Here is a 20,311-nt window from a genome sequence, read left to right as displayed (position 1 = left end):
CCTGCTCTATGCCACTCTTGATGACAAACTAGTCCAGTCTCAACCCTTCAAAGAAAGAGTGAAACAGGATGAACTGACCTAGATCAGTTCTGGTTACTACTGCAAGTCATTAACTATACTGAGGAATAGTTTGGCAGGACACTTAATTTTGTGCTTGATTCACCCATGTATTTGAGCAGAAGAGGAAGGAAGGTGTTAACTGTGCTCAAGTCTAGCAATATGTTCTCCCACAGTAAGTAGTATGTGATACCATCTTGCATCACTCAGGGTGATAAAGTATAGCTGGTAGACTCCCACATTTTTTCTTAAAGTTAGCTCATGTACTTTGTACCTCCTGTACTTTGGAGAGAGATGTTTTTCTTTAGAGCTAAAACTGCAGAATTGGCTCCAGAACTTTGAATCTCTTGACACCCTGCCTAATGCCTCAGTGTACTTTTTGCCAAGACACCTTCTTATGTGAGAAAGGAATTTCTTTAGATGCATTTAATTTGGGGGCTGTGCAGTATGTTTCAAGCTATAGTAGGATTCCATCCAGTCACTGCTGTCCACAAGAGAGAGCTGAGAATTATTGAAATTACAGTTCTTTGGATCCCAGTTTATACCAAATCCATGTCCTGGGTACTCCTTGTTGCATCTGTACCACGAGCAATCCGACACAACACAGTTTACTTTCTCACATCTCAGCACTGCTCTCAAGACTCAGAATTCTTTGATCCAAGCTGTCTTTCCTGGCTGCCTGTGGGTGTACTGTCTGGTCCCTCAGGGAATTACAATGAGTATTCCTCCTGTTAGTTTGCTGAAACCCACTGCTATGCAGTCCCATGTGACTTCTGTTGCAGCAAGGATCTGTGTCACTTTATTTTTGTGACATACTATAAGACACTGCTGCAGCCTGCAGCTCTCTGATCTCTGGCTTTCCAAAGATTGTATTCAATCTCTACTGCTTCAGTCTGTATCTCTTTCCATCACCTGCTCCACAGGAGAGTCCCCCTCTCAGTGAATTCATGGAGGCCCAGTGAATTTGGGTGAACTGTCCTGCCTTCCTATTCCTACCACAGGTGCCCCTCAGGTACTGGTGTTTGCTTTGGGGATGTTTCCCGTTCATTCTTGATGTGGTGTCCTGAAAAGCCCCTGCCCACCCTCACCACCCCCTCCACACTTACCATCACCAATAGATCAAATTCCTTTGAGGCTGTCTGGTATGCTCTGTGTAACATAGCTGGAAAGCTGAAGTGTTGTGTTGAAGTTGGTTTTATTTTGATTTCTTTTTTCTTTTTAATTGGCTCGATGAATACATCAAGGGAAATAAAGAACAAGGCAATAAAAGGGAAGCTATTAGAATGCAACACTGTGGAGCTGAAAAGCTGGCTTATTCAGTCACTCTGAGTCAAGCATAGATAACTGTAGTTATAGGGCTTCTCTGTGTCACTGCATTAGAAAAGTCATTGTGAGGGAGCACCTGGGGGAAATATCCAGCTAACTTCGTGAGCTTGCTGCGTGTAAAGCTCCTGGGACTGCCATTCAGCTCACAGAGTCAATGAACCAAGGTCAGAAAATTCAAATGCTGGTGTCATTTGAAGAAGCTAACTTTAATAATACTTCTGAAGACATCTGTGTTGCCAGATTTTTTTTTTTTTTTAGATCCTACAGCCTTTGGTAGCTTCAAAGTAACAATTAAGCTTTAAAAAATGGTGTTCTGTCTGTTAGCAACATATTTTTTGCACTCTAACATTTAAGCTTTACATATTTTTCAGTAAAAAATTGGTAATTTCTATAATAAGAATTATATACATTTACTGCTTAAAAGCATCCTAAATAGACAATACAGTATTTTACCTTAACATATTTACAAACTATAAAGCACTTGTAAGATTCTATTTCAAATATAATTCACCTGTATTGTTTACAAATCCCAATGAAATGATGTTATTCAATATTTCTTTTAGTCTTCTGTTAGGCCAAGAGTTGCAGCTTGCACCTGCAGAGGGCTGCAGTTTACACCTCTTTGTTCAAGGAGAGGCACTGCCGATTTGGACATGTACAGTGACTACAGACAACACACTTGACAATAAATGTGACGGGCAGCCATGGTGGGGAGGATCCAAACATCCACTCCCTGTCCACATTCTTCTGGGCGCCAGTTGCTTGGCCACGCCTTACAGGATCGAGCGAGAGGTTTGCCCTGCGGGAACTGCCTCCAAATCCCAGTGTAACTGGACACAGCGCATGCCCACAGACAGCCGGGACCTACTCCACCCATTTTGGAAGAACGGCTAGTACAAGAAACCAAGTGACACCAAGTATTGCCCATCATTGGATTTTACCTCACGTATGTTTCAAAGACATCTGATGAACTCACCAGTTCTTGGTGCTACACCTGCATGAGTTTTCTGCCTCCCAATTTTCCCTCACTCCCAGCAAGACATGTAGGCTTGTTTCAGATCCACAAAAATCAGCCTCAGGGGAGCATTTGACTTCATGGATGCCTGTGAATCTTGTCCAGGCTTGTGCTTCAATCATCAGATATTCTGGCTTACATATAAAATCGCTGCATCCCAGGCTAAGCTCAAGCACAAAAATGTCCTCAGTGGTAACTGTGGCCGTTTTGTACCCATTACTTGAAGCACAGACTGCATGAAAAGAAGTCCACCAGATTTTCAGAAGAGAATTTAGGAAGTCTGAGGTTTTTCAAATTACTGATTACTGATCACAACATGGGAAATTTATCACACAAATTTAGTCTCTTCTGACACAAATTGAATGAGGATTGGGATGCTGATGGGATTAAAATCCTTTTTCTATTGCTGCACTGTTCTGTTCTTGAAATGAACAAATTCTTTGCACCCTCTGTTGCATCAATCTGAACCTTTCTCTTTTTTCTGCCATCTTTTGGAAATATCAAACATTCCATGAATTTTGCAGCTTCATTTGTTTAGTGCTAATGGCCTGATGATGACAACACTCAGTTATCACTTAGCTCTTCCTTCTTTGGATTAAATTGATTCTTTAGTTACAGAGACAATGATATCAGCAGGAATCACACTTGTAACAATCCAATGTTGCCAGTGCCTAGGGAATACACACGGAATCCTTAATCTCTCTGTGTTGTACAACAATTTGTATTTTTCCTAGGAAACTCCTCTGATGTCCTTTCCCAAGCACTTTCCAACTCCATTCTTTCTGTTGGTCCTTGAAAACATCTTATATTTCTACTTGGATGTCTAGCTATAATGTTTCTATGCAGCTGAATCATGTCTAAGACAATTCCTCCTGGTATCATTATGTTCTTCTTCCCTAACTTTACAGACTTTAATATTTTATCAACAACATCAGAGAGGAAATTGGTCAAGCAGTAAATGGATTAACAGCATCTGCCTCATTCGCACCACTGTGCCCTCCAACTTTCCTAGCAAAGTTTTAACACTTACCTGATATTTTGAAGTCCTATTTACTAACTCCTAATGAGTGATCTTAATCAGTTAAATCATGGCTGTCAGTTGCATTGTATGATACTATCATATATCATTCATATAATTATCGCCTAACTTAAAAATCTTGAGAACAAATTTCATTGTACATCTTGTTCTTTGAATTTCTTCACCTGATTACTTCTCAGTTGCATGCCACTCTAAGATTCTTCCAAAAGAATCCAATTTAAAGACACTTGACATCATCAATTGTCAAAATAATTTTAATCATCTGTTCTTTTGATGAAATTGTTTTGAACTTTGTGCATTGCACTCAGGAGTCTCCACATAGTAGATTAATGCAACAGCTTTTGGCACATGATAAATATTGATTTATCTTCATGAATTCCATGTTTTAATCTTTCAGAACTATCCAGATGCACATCTAGGATCTTTTCTTCATTGGCTTGCTTATAACTTCAGCGATGCCAGCAATCTTTCTATGAGATTGTTAATTTGTATTACCTTTGAATAAATAAAATTGCTCTTAGTATGCAACATTTTCTATTTCAGAATATTTAGATTTTAGGCCATCATTCTCACCATCTAACACTGTATTTTGATTATTTTCACATTTAATATTCACACAGTAAAAAAGCTTCCACGGCCACTGTCTTTCTAGTGATGATGTCATGGATGACCATCATTGCGGATTTTGCATTGATATACCTGAATACTAGTGATTTATGCTTGTGCATCCACTCATGAAGTTGTTTTGTCCTTACTTGACATTCTGACTCATATGCTACTGGTCTCCTATCCCATGACATCTTCCCTGACTTCCCAGAAACTTCTTTCTCAGTTCTACTGCCTTGCTCTTTGGAGAACTTCTTTGTCATGCACAAACTGCAGTACTTCTGATGATACTCAGTCTGTGACATTTTACTCTTGCTTGAGTTTTCCATAATCTCCAAAGTGGAATCTAATTGTGGATTCTGGCAGTTCTCCAGATGATGCTCTCTCAGTTTATGGCCTGAGGGACACTATCAGCATTGGGAACTTCTGAAGTTCATAGCAGAACTTCCAGTGTGAATTATGTATCTGCGATGGGTTTTAGAAAGATGTCTTCTCTCTTTTTACACTTGTGTTCTGTTGACACGAATCTACTAAAACCTGTATATTGTTTAAACTTCAGGTAAAATTATTAGTATCATAGAAATAGCAATACTAGCAGTGGATTTATGAATAAAACTGGAATCTTGGTTTCAGAAACTCTCTAAGCCAAACAAATAAACCCTGTTAGAACGATGCAACAAGCTTGAAGTTTATTTACAAACTACAAATGACAACATGTGTTGTTTGCCACCTCAGATGACACTACCTGTCACATCAGCTCAGGGACAAAAATCCTAAGGTATGTTCATAGATCTGATGAAAATAAGGATGCTTCCCTCATTAGAAAAACCATAAATGAGACAGAGAAGTCACTTAAAAGTCAAATCACAGCTACATGACTTCTACAGATGAGACTCTGCATTTGGCTGCCTCTGCATGAAGCAATTAGAAAACTCTGTGATGTTTAAATAATTTTTAGCATCTTCCTTTGGCTATAACTGCCTTATACAGACTCTTCACTAAAATAAACATTCTTTCAGATTACAAAAAGAGTAAAAAATAGCTAAATGGCTTTGGAAGAAAAAGGAAGAAATTAATCTCACAAAAACTGTGCAACAAAGGGGACGACTAAGCTCTTTTTTTAAGAGAGAGGACTATCACCACAGAGAGCAATGAGAAAGAAGGAGAACAAAGGAATGTTACTTCCTGGAGTTCAAATCTAACTTTCCTCCTCTAGCCATGGGGAAGTGATAAATGGAAGAAAATGTGGAACGGCTGGAAAGGATAGAAGTATCAGGAGATGCAACAAAGCAAAACACTCCCCAAGATGAATAGATTTCCCTTTGATCTAACAAAGATTTGAAATCTGACAGTTTTAAACAGAACAGAAAACCAGGATATGCAACAGACATCCATAATGGATAGGAGCAAGATGAAAGGTCTGAGATGAATTGTGATTGGTATGAAGTGCTCCAGGTTTTTTTTTTCTGATCTTGTACAACTCTCTCACAATTAAGTAATTACTTACCTTCCTATCCCATTAAAATTGCATAATGAAAGCTGAGCTGCTTGTGAAAAAATTAGCAGTAAGTAAAGATTGCTATTTTATTATTGATAGTTATTTTGGTATGAATGCCAATATAAAGTGGAATATGTCGCTGCTGAGAGAACATCAACAGCAATAACTTGTCTTAGTGAAAAAGTTCATGGTCTAACCAGTAGTTAATAAATTGTATATACAAACTTAACTATATGTATAGTTGCTGTATTACCAGCTTGTCTTTTAAAAGCCCCTGATTAAATATTGTTCCCTTGGTGTCTGTACATCCTGACCTCTACAACAGGCAGCAATGGGCACAAATCACCCTTGTGTTCATTCAAGTAACAAAAACAAGATTGTACTATTATCAACAACAACCACAATCATATATAAAAAAGAATAACTAAAAGCTGTTAGTCCCTCTACAAGGCAAGAAAACAATCATAGGACCCTTCCTAGGGTATTTTCCTAAAGGTCTACATTTTAATTTGTCTACTGCAGCCCCTGTTAATCGATAAATTTTGCATTTGCATCACCTGCTATTTCCAGGCAAGCATGTCTCAGCAGTCACCTCCCTGCAACAAACTGCCTCCCCAGACCTGGTTGCTTCCTTTCATGCCTCCTCTATCTCCAGAGCCATTGACAGCTCCAGTGTTCTTTTACTCACACTTCTGTTCCCACACGTGGAGAAGGTGATGCAACAAGCTTGACGTTTATTTACAAACTGCAAGTGACAATATGTGTTAATTTAGCTGGTTGCACCCAGCAGAAAGGGGGCTTCCAAAACCAACCTTCTGGAATAACAAACCAAACTGCACCTGCTCGGTTCCCTGGAGCAAAGCAGATACAGATTGTTACTGTGACTGAAGCAATTACCAGTGCTATAGCTGGCAGAACACCCCCAAATTGCCATGAAAAGGGCAGGGAAGCAAAAGTTGACTGTATTTTAAGTCAATTATCCTTCACAAAGAAGAAAAAACCTGAAAACTTCTGGAACCTTGATATAAAAGAAAACTGTGATAATCAGCACAGTTCACCTGGCCTGTTACTAGTTCAAGTGAACACTGACACTATAAGCAAAGCAAAAAAGCAAAAGGCCAAAACAGAGTGCCATGACCAGAAGCTATATTGCTGTTCCATTTCTCCGTTTCCAAACTTAACAACTAATTTCATAATTTCTGCATTTTAGTAGAAGCTCAATTTTATCTGAAAACTCATCAGATAACCCCCCCTTAGAGCTAAGGGGGATTTAATGAACACTGGCAGAGCCCCAGCATTCCTTCCCCGAGCTAGAAGAGAACTTTTCACAGCTGCAATGTAAAGCATTCAGACACAAGGTTGGGAGTCTTCCCCTTCTCCTCTTCCCAGAGCCTGACACTCCAGGTTTAAGCTTGACTTAGAAATGCTGATGTACAATGACAGTCGTTCACAGTGAAATTCCAGTAAAGCCCAGTGTTTTGTCTCCTACAATTGCCATTTGCAGATTCCTTGGAAAGACTGAGAGCAGAGCAAATTCATATGGTATTTCCCCTAATACTTTCCCAGACATCTGACTATTTTCAGCTCAGGGAACTTTCAGCTCCTGTGGTAGTTTGCTTCGTGTCCCAGTGGATCTTTCATTCATATACTTTCCCAGTCTTTGAATTCTTGTGAACTCCTTGTATCACAGCATCCTTTGGCAAAGTGGCTTTGGCTAGTCACCTCCCTGAAGAACCTCCTTCTTTTGTTTGATTTCCTGCCCCTCTAGTATTTCACTTTATTTTCATTTTACAGTTCCTAGTTTTTCTGTAGGAAGAGAAGACAGGTAATCCCTTTCCACGTTTCAACACTACTGTTCTGGTGGCTCTCTAGCAATTCCTTTAAGCTATTTCTTTTCTAGGGTGAAGGGTTCTAGACTTCACACTAATTCCTTACGTAGATGTTGGTTTGTGTCTTCTTCTGCACTTCTATGAACCTTCTTTAGATCTCTCCCTTTTCTGGGACAAGGGGACCAGCACTGCACAGTACAAGAAGTGCAGTGAACTGCAATTTTATACGGTGATCCTGTTATCTTTTACTTTGCTGTCAGTTCTTTTCCTAATCATTACCAATATTTTATTTTCCTCTTTTAACTGCTGCTGAGCACCAACTCGATGTTTTCAGAGCACTATCTATCCATCTGTCAAAAGGTCTTCCCCAAGTAGCAGAGATCACTGCAGAGACCATTATTGCAAATGTGAAATTAGGAGTGGTTTTTTTTGTCCCATGTATCACTTCACATTTACCTACACTGAGTTTCACCTGCCATTTCATTGTCAAGTTTCATAAAGACTTTCTGAGATTCTTGACAATTGGCCATTGCCTTTAGTATTTTGAATAACTTCACATCATCAATAAACTTTGTAGCTCAATGTTCAAGCTTTTTTTAAGGGCACCCATGAACATGGTGAAGAAGTGAGGATCCAGCACAGACCCCTGCAAAACTCCAATGGTAACCTGGGTCCATTATGAGGATCCATGCCAGGATTTTCTCATTTGTGCCACAGCTGGGATGTTCACCAAGCAAGAGAAGCTACTTTACCACCTTTTTTTTTATTTGTTCCCAGAATGCTTTTTTTAAAAAAAACAGAGAATAAACACTGGCCATCATAGCATTTTATTCTGTTGTTAAAGGTGACAGGACAGAGGAAATCCCTTGTGGTGATGTTAAGGTTTCCAGTTTATCAATGACAAAATGAGAAATACCACAAACCCCAAAAGCAATTTCCTTAAAAAGGAAAGCAAACAGGGTAGATATATCACAAGAATCAGCTGATATCCAGGCAGATGGGAACATCACCACCACAAAACCTTTGCCATCCATCCTCCCATGTGAATTACACAAGGTATGATGGGGCTCATGCATCAGGTTCAGTGGAACTTGTGGGTACAGTTACTGAAAAGAGAAAGCGTAACGGCATCTGGCTGGTTATTATTCAGGTTGTTCCAGCACAGATTTGTCATCTGCTTTAAAAGTACTTAATGTGTGCTTGACAAGATGCAGAATGCAACAGAAACAAATCAGCAACTTTCTAGTCTGCAAAATTTTATTAAGCAACAGCTGGACAACTCTTACAACTCCAAGTCATCAAGGAAAAATAGGGCAATCAGTCCATCTCTCAATCATGTAGACAGTAAAGAATCTGGACAAACCACATCTTTATAGGGAAACCAACAATACTTTCTAGGCACCTCCTGCAAAATCTATTACACAAGATACATAAAAGGAGAGGCAGATCAGGGTAGTTTTTAGGTACAATGGAAACAAAGTATACCATGGTAAATTCGGGAGAAAAAAAAAAAAAAGGAGATTCAAAAAAATAGAATTAAAAAGCAGTTTAGGTAAGTGAAGTTCACACATGGTGTACCAAATTTTCCAAAGCCTTAAGAAAAACATGCTGGGCTTGCTCACTTAAGAATGCATGCACCTGCATGACTCTATGCTCATTAAATTTAAAAAAAAGAAAAAAAAAAGAAAAAAGGGAAAAAAAGAAAAAAAATCCCAAATTACTTTCAAATTTATAGTACCAAAATAATGCATTTATAAACAAATGCAACTCCCCTTCTTTTTCAGGAAACACTACAGTGCCTTTTCAACCCAATGCATCCCCATGCTATTCCACAACACCATATATTTTATCTACAATAAACAACGAGATCTTGAACAGACATACCCTTCCCCAAACACACAACACACAAACAGAAAAAGAAGCAGTGAATGCAGAAATAGTGAAATGGAAGTGAAAAGCAACCAAAGGCAAAACAAGTATCAAGCAAACTAGAAACAAAGGGAAAGTTAGAAAAGTTCTGAACAAATAGCTTCAAACAACATAGGTAGGAATTACTGGCTGAGCATTATTCCTGTGAAATACTTGCAACTCAGGTGTGTACACTGTTCCAAAATGTTTCTCTTTTATTATTACTTTAATCTTTATCTGTATCTTAAGCCATCTACTTGGCCAGTCAGATAAAATTCCAAAAATAGACAACCTTTGTCAAGATTTAGAATTGCTGAATCAGACCATATTTTAAAATTGTAAACCAGAGGGCAAGGATTAAGAACAGACAAGCAGGCTTTGACATCACACCATCTAACTTTTTCATTGAACACTCTGGATAGGTAAGTGTTTGGTGTTTTCATTTATTTAATTTCGTCTCACAAAATCATGTTGTGATCCTGCAGTCAGCTCTGTGTCAGCCAACCAGTGCACTTGCATGGTGCTCCCAATCAATCAATTTGCCTTAAAAGACAAATTTCTCTTACAGATTCATTTGCAAAATCAAAAGTTGAAGGGTAAAGCTTTTTGTTTTCTTAGCAAGAACTGCTTCACTGAATCACATTTCATTCTTTTGTTTCATTAATTGCTTTTGCCTTAAAAATTTTCAAGATGCAGCAACAATCAAACCGCCCAAAGAAACTCCTGATACATCTTCGGCGACATCAGGCAAGAGGGAAAGCAGTCTTTTCATCTTAAAACATCTCTGTGGGACTTTTTAAGAAGAAAATTAAATAAATACAAAGACAAAATGAATCGCATAGACCATTGTTCACAAGTCGTAATTAATTTTATTCCTTTGAGAATGGTGCATGTAAATTCCAATCCTGTAAAGAGGACCTGTGGTATCTCTCTGCAGACTACTCCTGAGGGCAGCAGAACTCTAAATTGGTATTTGCTAATGAAGGTTTGTGCCTTGAAGGAGAAGGGACATGAATACAAACAAAATTTGTCTACTAGGATTTTCCCATTTTTGTAAGCAGTATAGCTGACTTGCTCTCTTACACTGGGAAAACCATTATGCCAATCCCTAAATAACATAAACAGCTTGCCCTCCTGTCCTGTGATGAAATCCTAGGAAGGGGAATAACCAAGTCAAAAATCTGAACGACTACTCTGTGGCCAGGATTTTACTTCTAGCATTCTTCAAGGGGGGTTATATGGAGCTGTCAACATGTCTGTTGTCTAATGCTCTATAATTTCCTTGAGTGGATGTATGGGTCATACAAGTCATCTTTACCTTATAATCACACAGTAATGGGGAAGTACATTTTGGGTTGGATTCTGCTCTCTTGGTGTAACCATGTAGTGAGGTTGGAAGTTGGCCCTCTGTCAGCATGCCACACAAGGGTCTCATCTCTTACCAGTCTCTGATTTACTGGTCTGGAGTAATTTGGGCCCTGCAGACATGTGCAATTTCCAAACTGTTGCTCTGGGAAACACATTCTTAAAAGTTAACAAAAATGTACTGTGTCTTCTCTTCCCTTTCACTTCATCAAATCAGTTTTTGCACTTGCTGCTCTTTTTATATGAGGATGTAAAATGTTTCTGAGAGGTAAGAGGGCACCAAGGTAATACAGGATCACACACATCAGGCTGCAAAAAGCAAATGCACAGAAATTGTCTGAAGCAACAATCAGGCAAGCTCCAAAACCTGTTTGTAATTTCTGAGAGGACACTAAAAAGACACATCAAGGAAAGGCTGGACCTATGGAAAGTTTAGGCTGAAGGCTTCAGCAAAGTTAGATATCCTTGCCTGACACCTGTAGACCTTCACGCATCTTCATAAAAACACTGTTTTACTTGTGGCTGCATCACAGAAAACTTCTGTCACTGAAATGAACCTGTGTGCAGACTTACTGATATTCAGGGAGCCCATGGCACATATTACTGCGATCTCTGGAACTGAGTGCAAAATTGCTAATGTGATAATTCCTTTTTTCTTCCTCTGTCACCCCCCACCTTTTCATAGTTTCTCAGGATGTTGCAGAAACATGTATTCTTACTGATATATACTTAGCTTGTTTCAAGCTAAAATTTGCCACTCTTTATATGCCAGACTTTGAGTATCAATTTTTAGACTCTGTTAGGAGATCTATTTCGAGGATATCACCATTATTTTTTCAAAAGAATCAGGTTTTTGGTTTCATCCCTTTGCAACACCAGCAGAGCAGATTCTCACTTCAGATGGACACCATGGCTGCTGGCTGGCATCAGGGCTTTCTCTGCCCAATGCTGTTGCAGCCAAACTGCATGGCAACCTCACACTGCTCTTGGAGTAGACCTAGAAGGATGAGTGGAGGAACACCTGCTCCAACAGGTCTCCTATGGAGCGTCTTGAAGAGGCAAAGCTGCTGCAGGCAACGTCAGGGCACAGCTCCATCAGCTCTGTGCAGCACCTGCCAGAAGCATTGTGGCTGTGCTGGAGCCAGCTGAACCCAGCTGAAGAAGGAGCATTGTAAGGCTGAGCAGAGGAAAATGCTTCTACTGCTACACCATTCCTTGTGCCTTAGCTTATTCCAAGCTAGTTTGCCTGTATCTCCACCTGGCACTGAACTATGCCATCGCCAAACCCCACTAACTACACAATGATCTCCTTACAAATAGCCCATGGTGTTATAGCCTCTCTTATCACATAACCCACCTTATCTTGTACCTCAAGAAAAAGCAACCATGCCTTGTATTTTTAAGCCACTCCCAACCAAAGTATAGTTACAAAGAAAGGAGGAAAACAGAGGACAGATTTCTGCAGGTCCCAAAGATTAGTCACCTAGACTCTTTGTAGTCTGCACAGTTCTCCATAGCAAACTCATTGCATTTAGCTGCCAAAAAATATTTTTGCCTGCATTATGAATTTTTTGCATATTGTCCAGCAAAACCAGGTCTTCCTAGAAACATTTTTAATTTCTTGCTGCAAAATATACCTGCTAGCAAACAATTGCTTACAAAGATGCTCTTTAAATATAAATAAGTGTGTATAACTCACTGATACATAGTAATAAAATAATCCCTAAATCACTCATTACATTACACAAGAAAAATAATTTGTCTTTTGGACATTAACAGGAAATCTGCATTAAATTATCTTTAAAAAACCACTCAAAACTCCCTAAAGAAAAATCAAACCCAAACTAAAACAAAACAAAAAACCAACCCAAGAGAAACAAACAAACTCCCTAGACTGTTAAAATTATTGCACAACTGAAAAAAAAGCTTTGGAAAAAACATCCTTTACTAGTGGAAATTACTGCATTTATAACAGAACTAGATATTTCTGAACACTTTGCTACATTCTTCCTAGAAGAACTCAAGTTATCTACAGAAAAACTGAGTTTCACTAATGAAATAGAAAATGTAACACCTATCTTTTGGCTGAATGCAATAGCAATCTTCAGGATTTAAGTGATTAATTGGAGGCGTTCTTAAATTTGTTTCCTATATTGTATCTCAATGGAAAATAAACCAACTTTCACTTGTTCTTTGTATAATTTAGGATCCAGTTGTACACTCAGACTTTTACATATTTCCCACTCCTTTCATTAAAATTCTATATATTTGAGAGCATTTTCTCTCTCTAATGCAGGGTATTCTCTACACATTAAAATCAGTTAAAGAGACTTGGCTAAGTTATTTTCAAAAAGATAAAAGATTATCTTATCTTATAGAATTTTCTGACAAGTAAACAGAAAGGATGTTGGAAATAGCATTTATTTTCCCAAATTTTTATAATTATTCCTTGTTCTTTGCTGGGGCAGAAACCAGAGCTCTTTCTATGCCAAGGCTCTTTGTGAGTGCCATCAGAAGGATGCAATCATGACCTGGACCAATGAAACCAAATTACTAACTCTGCTACTTGTTTTTATCGGGTTTCAGATCTTGGTTCTCCATTAGAATAAAACTGCTAATAACTGGAAAATTTTGGCAATGAACGAAGTGAAGACGAATAATGTTCTCTGGAAGGTTAAAGAAACTGTATGCTGTAGTTCTTCTACTTAATGAGATTTTCTTCAGAAAAGAATATTCGCTTTGTTTCCATGTAATAAGAATTTTGGCTAATGATGTTCTTCCAGCTGAGTATTTCCGACACATGACTAAGTGGCCCTTCCCTCAGCAAGCAAACAAGCCAGCCCTGGTATGTTTCTTGTCTTAGAGTGTTCAGTGTGCGCCTGTGAAACACTAATTAGGGTACAGCTGGCTAGCACAGACCTTAGGGCAGGTGAGGATTCTCATCAGCCAACTTCCCTCTTTGTGTACTGGGATCAATGGACTAAGAATTCAACCTACTGTTTTTACAGTATATAACTCAATATAGACAAAGGGCTTAATAGTGTTTCCTCAATAAAAAACAAGTTAAACATTTCCATTGATTTTCAAGGGACCAGAACCAAATCTATTTCGGTTCCTTTGTTCCATACACGTTATACATACAGGCACTCAAACTGCTGAATAAATCATGCACGTGAAAAAGAACACAAATGGGCCCAGACAATTAATGGAAACAAAACTAATTAATTAAAGAAAACAACAATCTGATAGATGCCAAGGGTCATGTTGAGCCTGACCAATCTCACACAAAAGCAGAAGCTGCTAAGCTTTGGGATAATACAGGCATGGTACCATCTACTGCCCTGCTCCTTCCTTCCTACTTCTCCTTCCTCTCTCCAATGAAACCATCTTACAGGTGGTTTTTCCTGGACCTACCCTGTGGGGCATTACCCAATCTAACTCATCCCCTCCCTTGGCAACTCTCTGAAACTCCTCTGACTGGCATTGCTCCTCTGTGTTGTACAGCTCTGGAAGCCTCAGCAGAGCAGAATTTAGAAGCTCACTGTGTATTGGTAATTTCTACTACAGCAGGGTCTTATGTGAAATGTTCCTCTACAATAAATCAAATGCAACACACATCTGCTCTACTCCTAGGACTCAAGAAAAAGAGAAAATCACACATATTCATCTTAAATTATACCAAGTTTTTCAAGTAAAGAAGTTAAAATGTGGACGAAAGACAAAGCAGCCACCGACACCTCAACCAGCAAATCTTTCCCAGTGGGCCTTGAAAAAAATCTGCTGTGATGTTTTGTAATCTAATGTCCAAATAATTATATGAATACTTTGGGAGTTTGTGTAACACTGGTCAAACTACTTCCATATCAAAACATATTCTGTAGCAAAATGCTGACCAGGAAGAAAGAGAAAAAGCAAATAAACATGTGCACAACACGTGGACAAAAAAGAAACTCTTCTGTGCAAGCAACCTTCTGAAATGCTCAACAGGTCTGCATGTGCACCAGAGAGATCTGCACAGTCATACTGCTGTTATTAAGCTTTCCTCTGTAACACTCCATGTAGACATTGGCTTCCTGCTCTTAGCTGGACCAAGTAGCAAGGTGACAAAAGACGATTCTGTCCAGTTTTTCCTTTCTTTTTCAACTCATTTGTTCTCCAGCCAGCCATGATGTTGTTTTCTGTAATGAATTTCCTTCCCTGATGAAATTTCTTCTTGTAATGACCTGCTACACTTCTGTCTCCTTCCTAACTCAAGCACTGTTGTAGCATTTGATTGATACTGATTGCTAAGAGGACTGAATACACTGGGTCTTCTCATTTGCTGGAAAGACTGTTTACACAGTGTAAACACACTGAAACGAGGAACAAGCACAGGCACAGCCTCAGAGATACATCTGATCACACTGTACCTCTCCCAGCTACAGGCCAAATCAGAGAATACTGCTGACCAATGTGAAGAAAAAAGCAATGCTCATGATTATTTCCTCTCCAGTTTTCTCTCACCTACTGAAAGATGTTTATGCCAGTAACAAAAGAAGCAATGCTTGTAACTATTTGCTCCTCTGTCTTCTGTCACCTACTGAAAGATGTTTATCCTCAATAACAGCACACAAAACAAGCAGACATCAACTTCTTTGATACAGTGGGTTTTTAAACTCTGGTTCTAGCCAGGACAGAGTTAATTTTTGCAGTAGCCAGGAGAGGACATGGCTAGAACTCAGAGGTTATTCTATACCACCTCCCATCATGTTCTGGGGCCGTGGGAAGGGGTCCCATCTGGCTGGCATAGTGTGGCAGCACAGTCAGGTATTGGCAGAGCTTTCCCCGTGGTGAGCACTCACGTGTGAATCCTTTGCCTCTCTGCACTCTGTTATTAACACTGCTGCTGTTACTGTTTGTTTTCTTATTTCTTATTTACTGCTGTTTGCAGTAAATCATTCTTATCTCTACCTGTGATCTTTACCTTTTGTGCCTCCAATTCTCCTCTTCATCCCACCACAGGGAAGGGAAAAGGGGACAGGGGAGTGAGCGAGTGGTGCACGGTTTGGAGTGTTTTTGTGGAAACACTAAATTGGGGAATACCATTCGTAAACCATGACAACCCATCAGCAACAATTTTTTCTCTTCTCTTTCTCATCACTGTTTGTAAATTAAATGTTTACCTATATAAGCCTCCCTGGAACCTGTGGTGCTCATTTATTAGCAGATATCAGAGAAGAAACATATCTTCAAGTATTACAGCTTCTTTTTTTTTTCTACTTTTTTGTTGCTATCACTGATGTTTTAGTAATAGAGTAGTAGTAGTAGTAGTACAAACTGGACCAGAAAAAAGTCATGTTCCCTGTTTTAAAAAGAAGAGCATGAGATAAGGCAGTCTATCAAAAAGAGCAGTCTGTTTTAATCCCCCCATGAGCTTACACCAGCTACTGTAGCACACACAGCAGAACCACCACAACAAGCCAAAAGCCACACTTCTCCACGTAACGCTGAATGGTTCTCAACCCTTCGCTCTTTCTGAGACCCAGCACAACGCTTGAAAAGAAAAAGAAACCGGAAAACAAACAAGCTAACAAACAAACAAACAAACAGAAAACAGCCCCCCACCCTCCACCCCGAGACTGATTAGAGTTAATGCCCTTCTGGTGGGCACCAAGAGACTTTTCCAGTTTTACTGCCTTCTTAACTCCCAGGCATCTCTGCACACCTAAAGCAGGCTGCCCTGACATTTTCCGGTTTGGACTTTATGAGAAGGTTATTATTTTCCTCTCTCCAGTCTCTGCTTGTTCATTTGAGGCGTTGAGTCACATTAGCCAGAGCAACAGCAAAGGCTTGCACTGCAGAAAATGGATACTGAAAGTCCAAAATGTAAGCATTGCCATCAATTCTTCCAAACTGCATCACCTGGGAAGCAGGGGAAGAGAAAAAGGAAGGAAAAAAGAGAACAAGGTCAAAAAAAAAATGAACCACAGAAAAGGAAACAGAGAAGAGGGAAATTTTTTGGTCCTTTGTATGAACACCTTGCCTTCTCAGTTAATATGATTTGAGCTATCACACGATGCCAAAGAACAGTGAGAGCACTCTACTTTCAGTCTGTATTGAGTGTTTGACTGCAATACTTGACTCCACAGAGTAAACTGATAAAACATGCTGCGTTTTTTCTACAGTGCATACAGCATTGGTTTAAGTAGCTTGTCACCAATTATTTCAGCAGCTGTGGGTACACCAGCATCATGCTTCCTGCAGGAAAACATCAGTCTCTCCCTTGGAAATATCCTGTCAGCAGCCCATCAGGAAAACAGATTTGATTTTCAAAGAAAGGAGCTTTCAGGGAAGGCGAATAACCAATTTCCTCACTCTAGCACTTCATAGTTGATAAGGTGTTCATTCTTTGCAGTTCTGTTTTCCTCTGCATAAACTTCAGTAGCACATAATTACAGCAAGAATGAATTAGCAAAAGGGCAGTGAGAGCTGTTTGAAATGTAAAAGCAAAACTAGTCAGGTTGCTCATTGCTCTTCCACATCTGAAGTCTGGCCTATTATTATTTTTTCATTTGCTTCGTCAGAAATCCAGATTTTATTTGCTCTACAGTGAAGACCCTTGAGCCAGAACGGGGACTGACTGTGCAAGTCAAGTCAGGCTTTGTTCCACCCCTACCACCAAAACGTGTGGTTGGGTGTTTTTGCACAGCTGCCCATGGGCACATATCCACAGCCATTTACTTGAAGAAGAAAGGGGTACAAATGACTCTGATCGTTGCCTTTCAGCTGCTGTTATACACAAGCAAAACCAAAAGACTACCACTGGTCATGCATGTTGGATACTTAAGACATCTAACTCCCAACTTAAATCACAGGAAGTTGAGAGCCTTGATATCTTTAGTGAACTAAAAGTGACTTACAGCTGGACAAGGAAATAAATATGAATTTCTTGAGCATCCTGCTAATTAGCATCACTTACAAGCCTGGGTTTGGTGTAGTAGTAGTAACATACCATTCTGGCCAAAATTAAATGTTTTGAGTTTTTGAACTACCCATTGACCCTTCTACCTACAGATGGTTCAAAAATGGCCCAGAAGCACTTTTCTCTGGGCTGGGTCAGTGTCTCCCTCCTCTAGCATTAAAAGCCAACCCCAGGGGCCAGGTAGCTGCTCACTAGTGAAAATTTTGGCATGAAGGGAACCTAACCGCCTTAGCTACCTTCTGACTGGCTAACCTTTGTGAGCAGGGCAAGAAGGGAGCAGTGTTCACTCAAAATTAGCTGCCATCTGCAACCATCAGTGATGTCAAGTGCAGCTAGCACTGCGGAGACCTGTTGTGTTTATTACAAAACCTTCAGCTCTGAGAGCCAGCCAGACTAAAGGAGGCCCTCATTCCCATGTCTGACTGCAGTAAGACCAAACATACTTTGTATATTCACTTTACAACTGAACTTCACTCTCCATGCTGAACTTAGACCTTCAACAGCTGTTTTTTATCAACCACATGGCAAAGCTTTTTTTCAGGAAACAGCTGACACAAGCAGGAGGCACGCGGCAGCATGAGAGACAGCTTATTCCTGGCATAGTTTTCCCACACCCTGGCCCCCATTCCAGCAAATGTGTGCTACCCCTTCCTACCTGTCGTCCTTCCAGCTCAATCTGGAAGTTTTTTGCTGACTCCTGGGTCACCCGCCCTCCGAAGTCCAGCTGGTAGACTTGCGTTGCCTCATTCCACAGTGGCTGCTTGTTGGCCATCACATACACAAAGCCTTGGCTTCCCAGTCTCCCATCCTCCTTCTCACTGGCCTTCCGGCACTTGAATTCATCCAGCTCACTGGCTGTCCTCAAACTCCTTTTAGTTTTCCAACCCTTTTTACTGCCCTGACTCTGGTTCATCAGTTCATCTCCACTGATAAAAAGCTCTGGCTCACTCTCTGAACTGTCCTGAAACTCATTCGTCTTGTTCAGTTTCTTGGACTTCAGCTGATCTTTCTGGCTCTTGACCTTCTTCTTCTCCCTCCCCAGCCGAGGGCTGGCTATCAGTGAATTGAAGTCAGTCAGTGTCCTTGCCTCCTTTTTGACCTTGCCCTCAGTGATAGCCTGCACATTTCCTTCCTCAGCTCGACTGTCCAGGCGTTTCCGACTCTTCTTGCCAAATTTGTCTGTCCTTTGAGGAACAGGGCTTTCTGTCAAGGAGAGCACCTCCTGGAAAGTGTCTGCCGTCTCCACCATTACCTCTGTGCCCACATGGCCCTGCAGCTCTGCTGGCGGGGGAGACATCACTGGCTTCTCCACCACAAGGAGTGGCTTGGGGGGCAAGGTGCCCTGGGGGTTCTGTACAGGTGGGCAGGTGCTGTAGGAGCTCCATGGGTGCAAGGCGATCGGTGGCAGCTGTAAACTGGAGCAAGTGCTGCTTCCCGGGTACATGGGTGGCAAAGGGCAATAGGAGAGGTTGGATGGATAACCTGGCTGAAGCACAACTGTGGGCTCCTGCTGTGCAAACTGTGTTGGGGCCAGAGCTTCTTTGGGGGAGCAGGGGGCCTGCATTCCCTGAAGGGGTGGGGCACTGTAGCCTCCTGGGTAAGGTACTCCAACCCCGTAATTCGTCTGAAAAGTGGCAGTGGGACTGGTTGGAGACTTGGGGGAAACAAATGGCACTCGAGACATATCCAGATGTTGAGCTTGACCAATGATGAGCGGAGGAGGTTTTAGAGGGTTGGGCACTGAGCTCTGAGATGTCCTTTCCTGAGGAACCCATATCTCTTCATTCACCATAGGATCCCACTGGTATGGTGGTGGCCGTTTTACACTAAGGGTAGCCTCTGTCAAGGACACAGGTACGTGCCGTACTGATTTCTCCACCGGGCAGTGCTGAGAAAGGGCCTCATCCTCCGTGAAGGCGGAGTTGATATAATCCGCTCGGTCACGGGAATTGTCAGGCGGGCTCAGCAAGCTGTAGGAGGACTGGGAGGCCAGAGGCGAAGTACTGACAGAGTGAGCAATGACAGAGCTGTGTTGGGAGCCACTCCCCGTGCTCAGATCAGGTCTCATGCCACCAATACTGGAAGTGCTGGCACTGGCGATGTTGCCCGCACCACCAGCACTCGCACTGCTGCTGCTGCCAATGCCACCACTGCTGCATTGGCTGCAGGTGTACAAGGCCGTGGGTACTCTCTGCTGGTACTGTGCCGTCACAATGTTGCTCTTGGCCTTAGGGGGAAGTTGCAAGGTGGCTCTCTGACCATCCATCAGCTGAGCCATTTTCAGCGCTGCCTCTCTGCTGTTCCTCCGCAGAGTAGCATGAATGATACTGCTGTCCAGCCTCTGAGCCATGCTTCTGCCCTGGGACAGCTGGCTGGCAATGTCAGGGTAGGGCGGCGGGTCCCCGGTTGGGATGGAGTAACGGGGGACCGTGAGCCGGTTCAAGGTGGCGCTGGCACAGGGCTGCTGCATCTTCTTCTCGGCAGCTGTGATGCGCAAGGTGGCAGAGCTGCCTGGGCCCGGCAGGGTGTAGGTGCTCTGGGCACAGAGCATCCTGGTGCGAGGCCGGCACACCTCCTCCACGTTCCCGCTGCTGTCGAACGTAGTTATCCGCTCGTACCCCAGGGGCGTCTGGTAGTGCCCCGCCGGGTAGAGGGAGAACTCTCCCTTCTTGAGGCAGAGATCGAGGGGCGGCTGCGGGGGGCCGGG

General features: G+C 41.4%; 1 protein-coding gene across 1 annotated transcript in view; it reads right to left on the bottom strand.

Moving 5' to 3' along the window:
- Window positions 1–8,181: 8,181 nt before the first annotated feature.
- The window catches only part of TULP4 (TUB like protein 4), a 156,809-nt gene continuing 144,679 nt past the window's right edge, over window positions 8,182–20,311 (bottom strand). Inside the window, exons 15-16 of the mRNA XM_042016663.1 lie at window positions 18,260–20,311; window positions 8,182–16,544 (exon numbers count right to left, since the gene is read on the bottom strand). Coding sequence (XP_041872597.1) covers window positions 16,428–16,544; window positions 18,260–20,311 — 2,169 coding nt within the window. The 3' untranslated portion in view covers window positions 8,182–16,427. The remainder of the gene's footprint in view (window positions 16,545–18,259) is intronic.

Source organism: Corvus kubaryi, unplaced genomic scaffold (genome assembly GCF_017639235.1).
Source record: "Corvus kubaryi isolate FWS band 111438036 unplaced genomic scaffold, C.kubaryi_AGA036_p1.0 split3-73, whole genome shotgun sequence".
Classification (NCBI taxonomy): Eukaryota; Metazoa; Chordata; class Aves; order Passeriformes; family Corvidae; genus Corvus; species Corvus kubaryi.
This window is presented reverse-complemented; position numbering and strand designations above follow the sequence as displayed.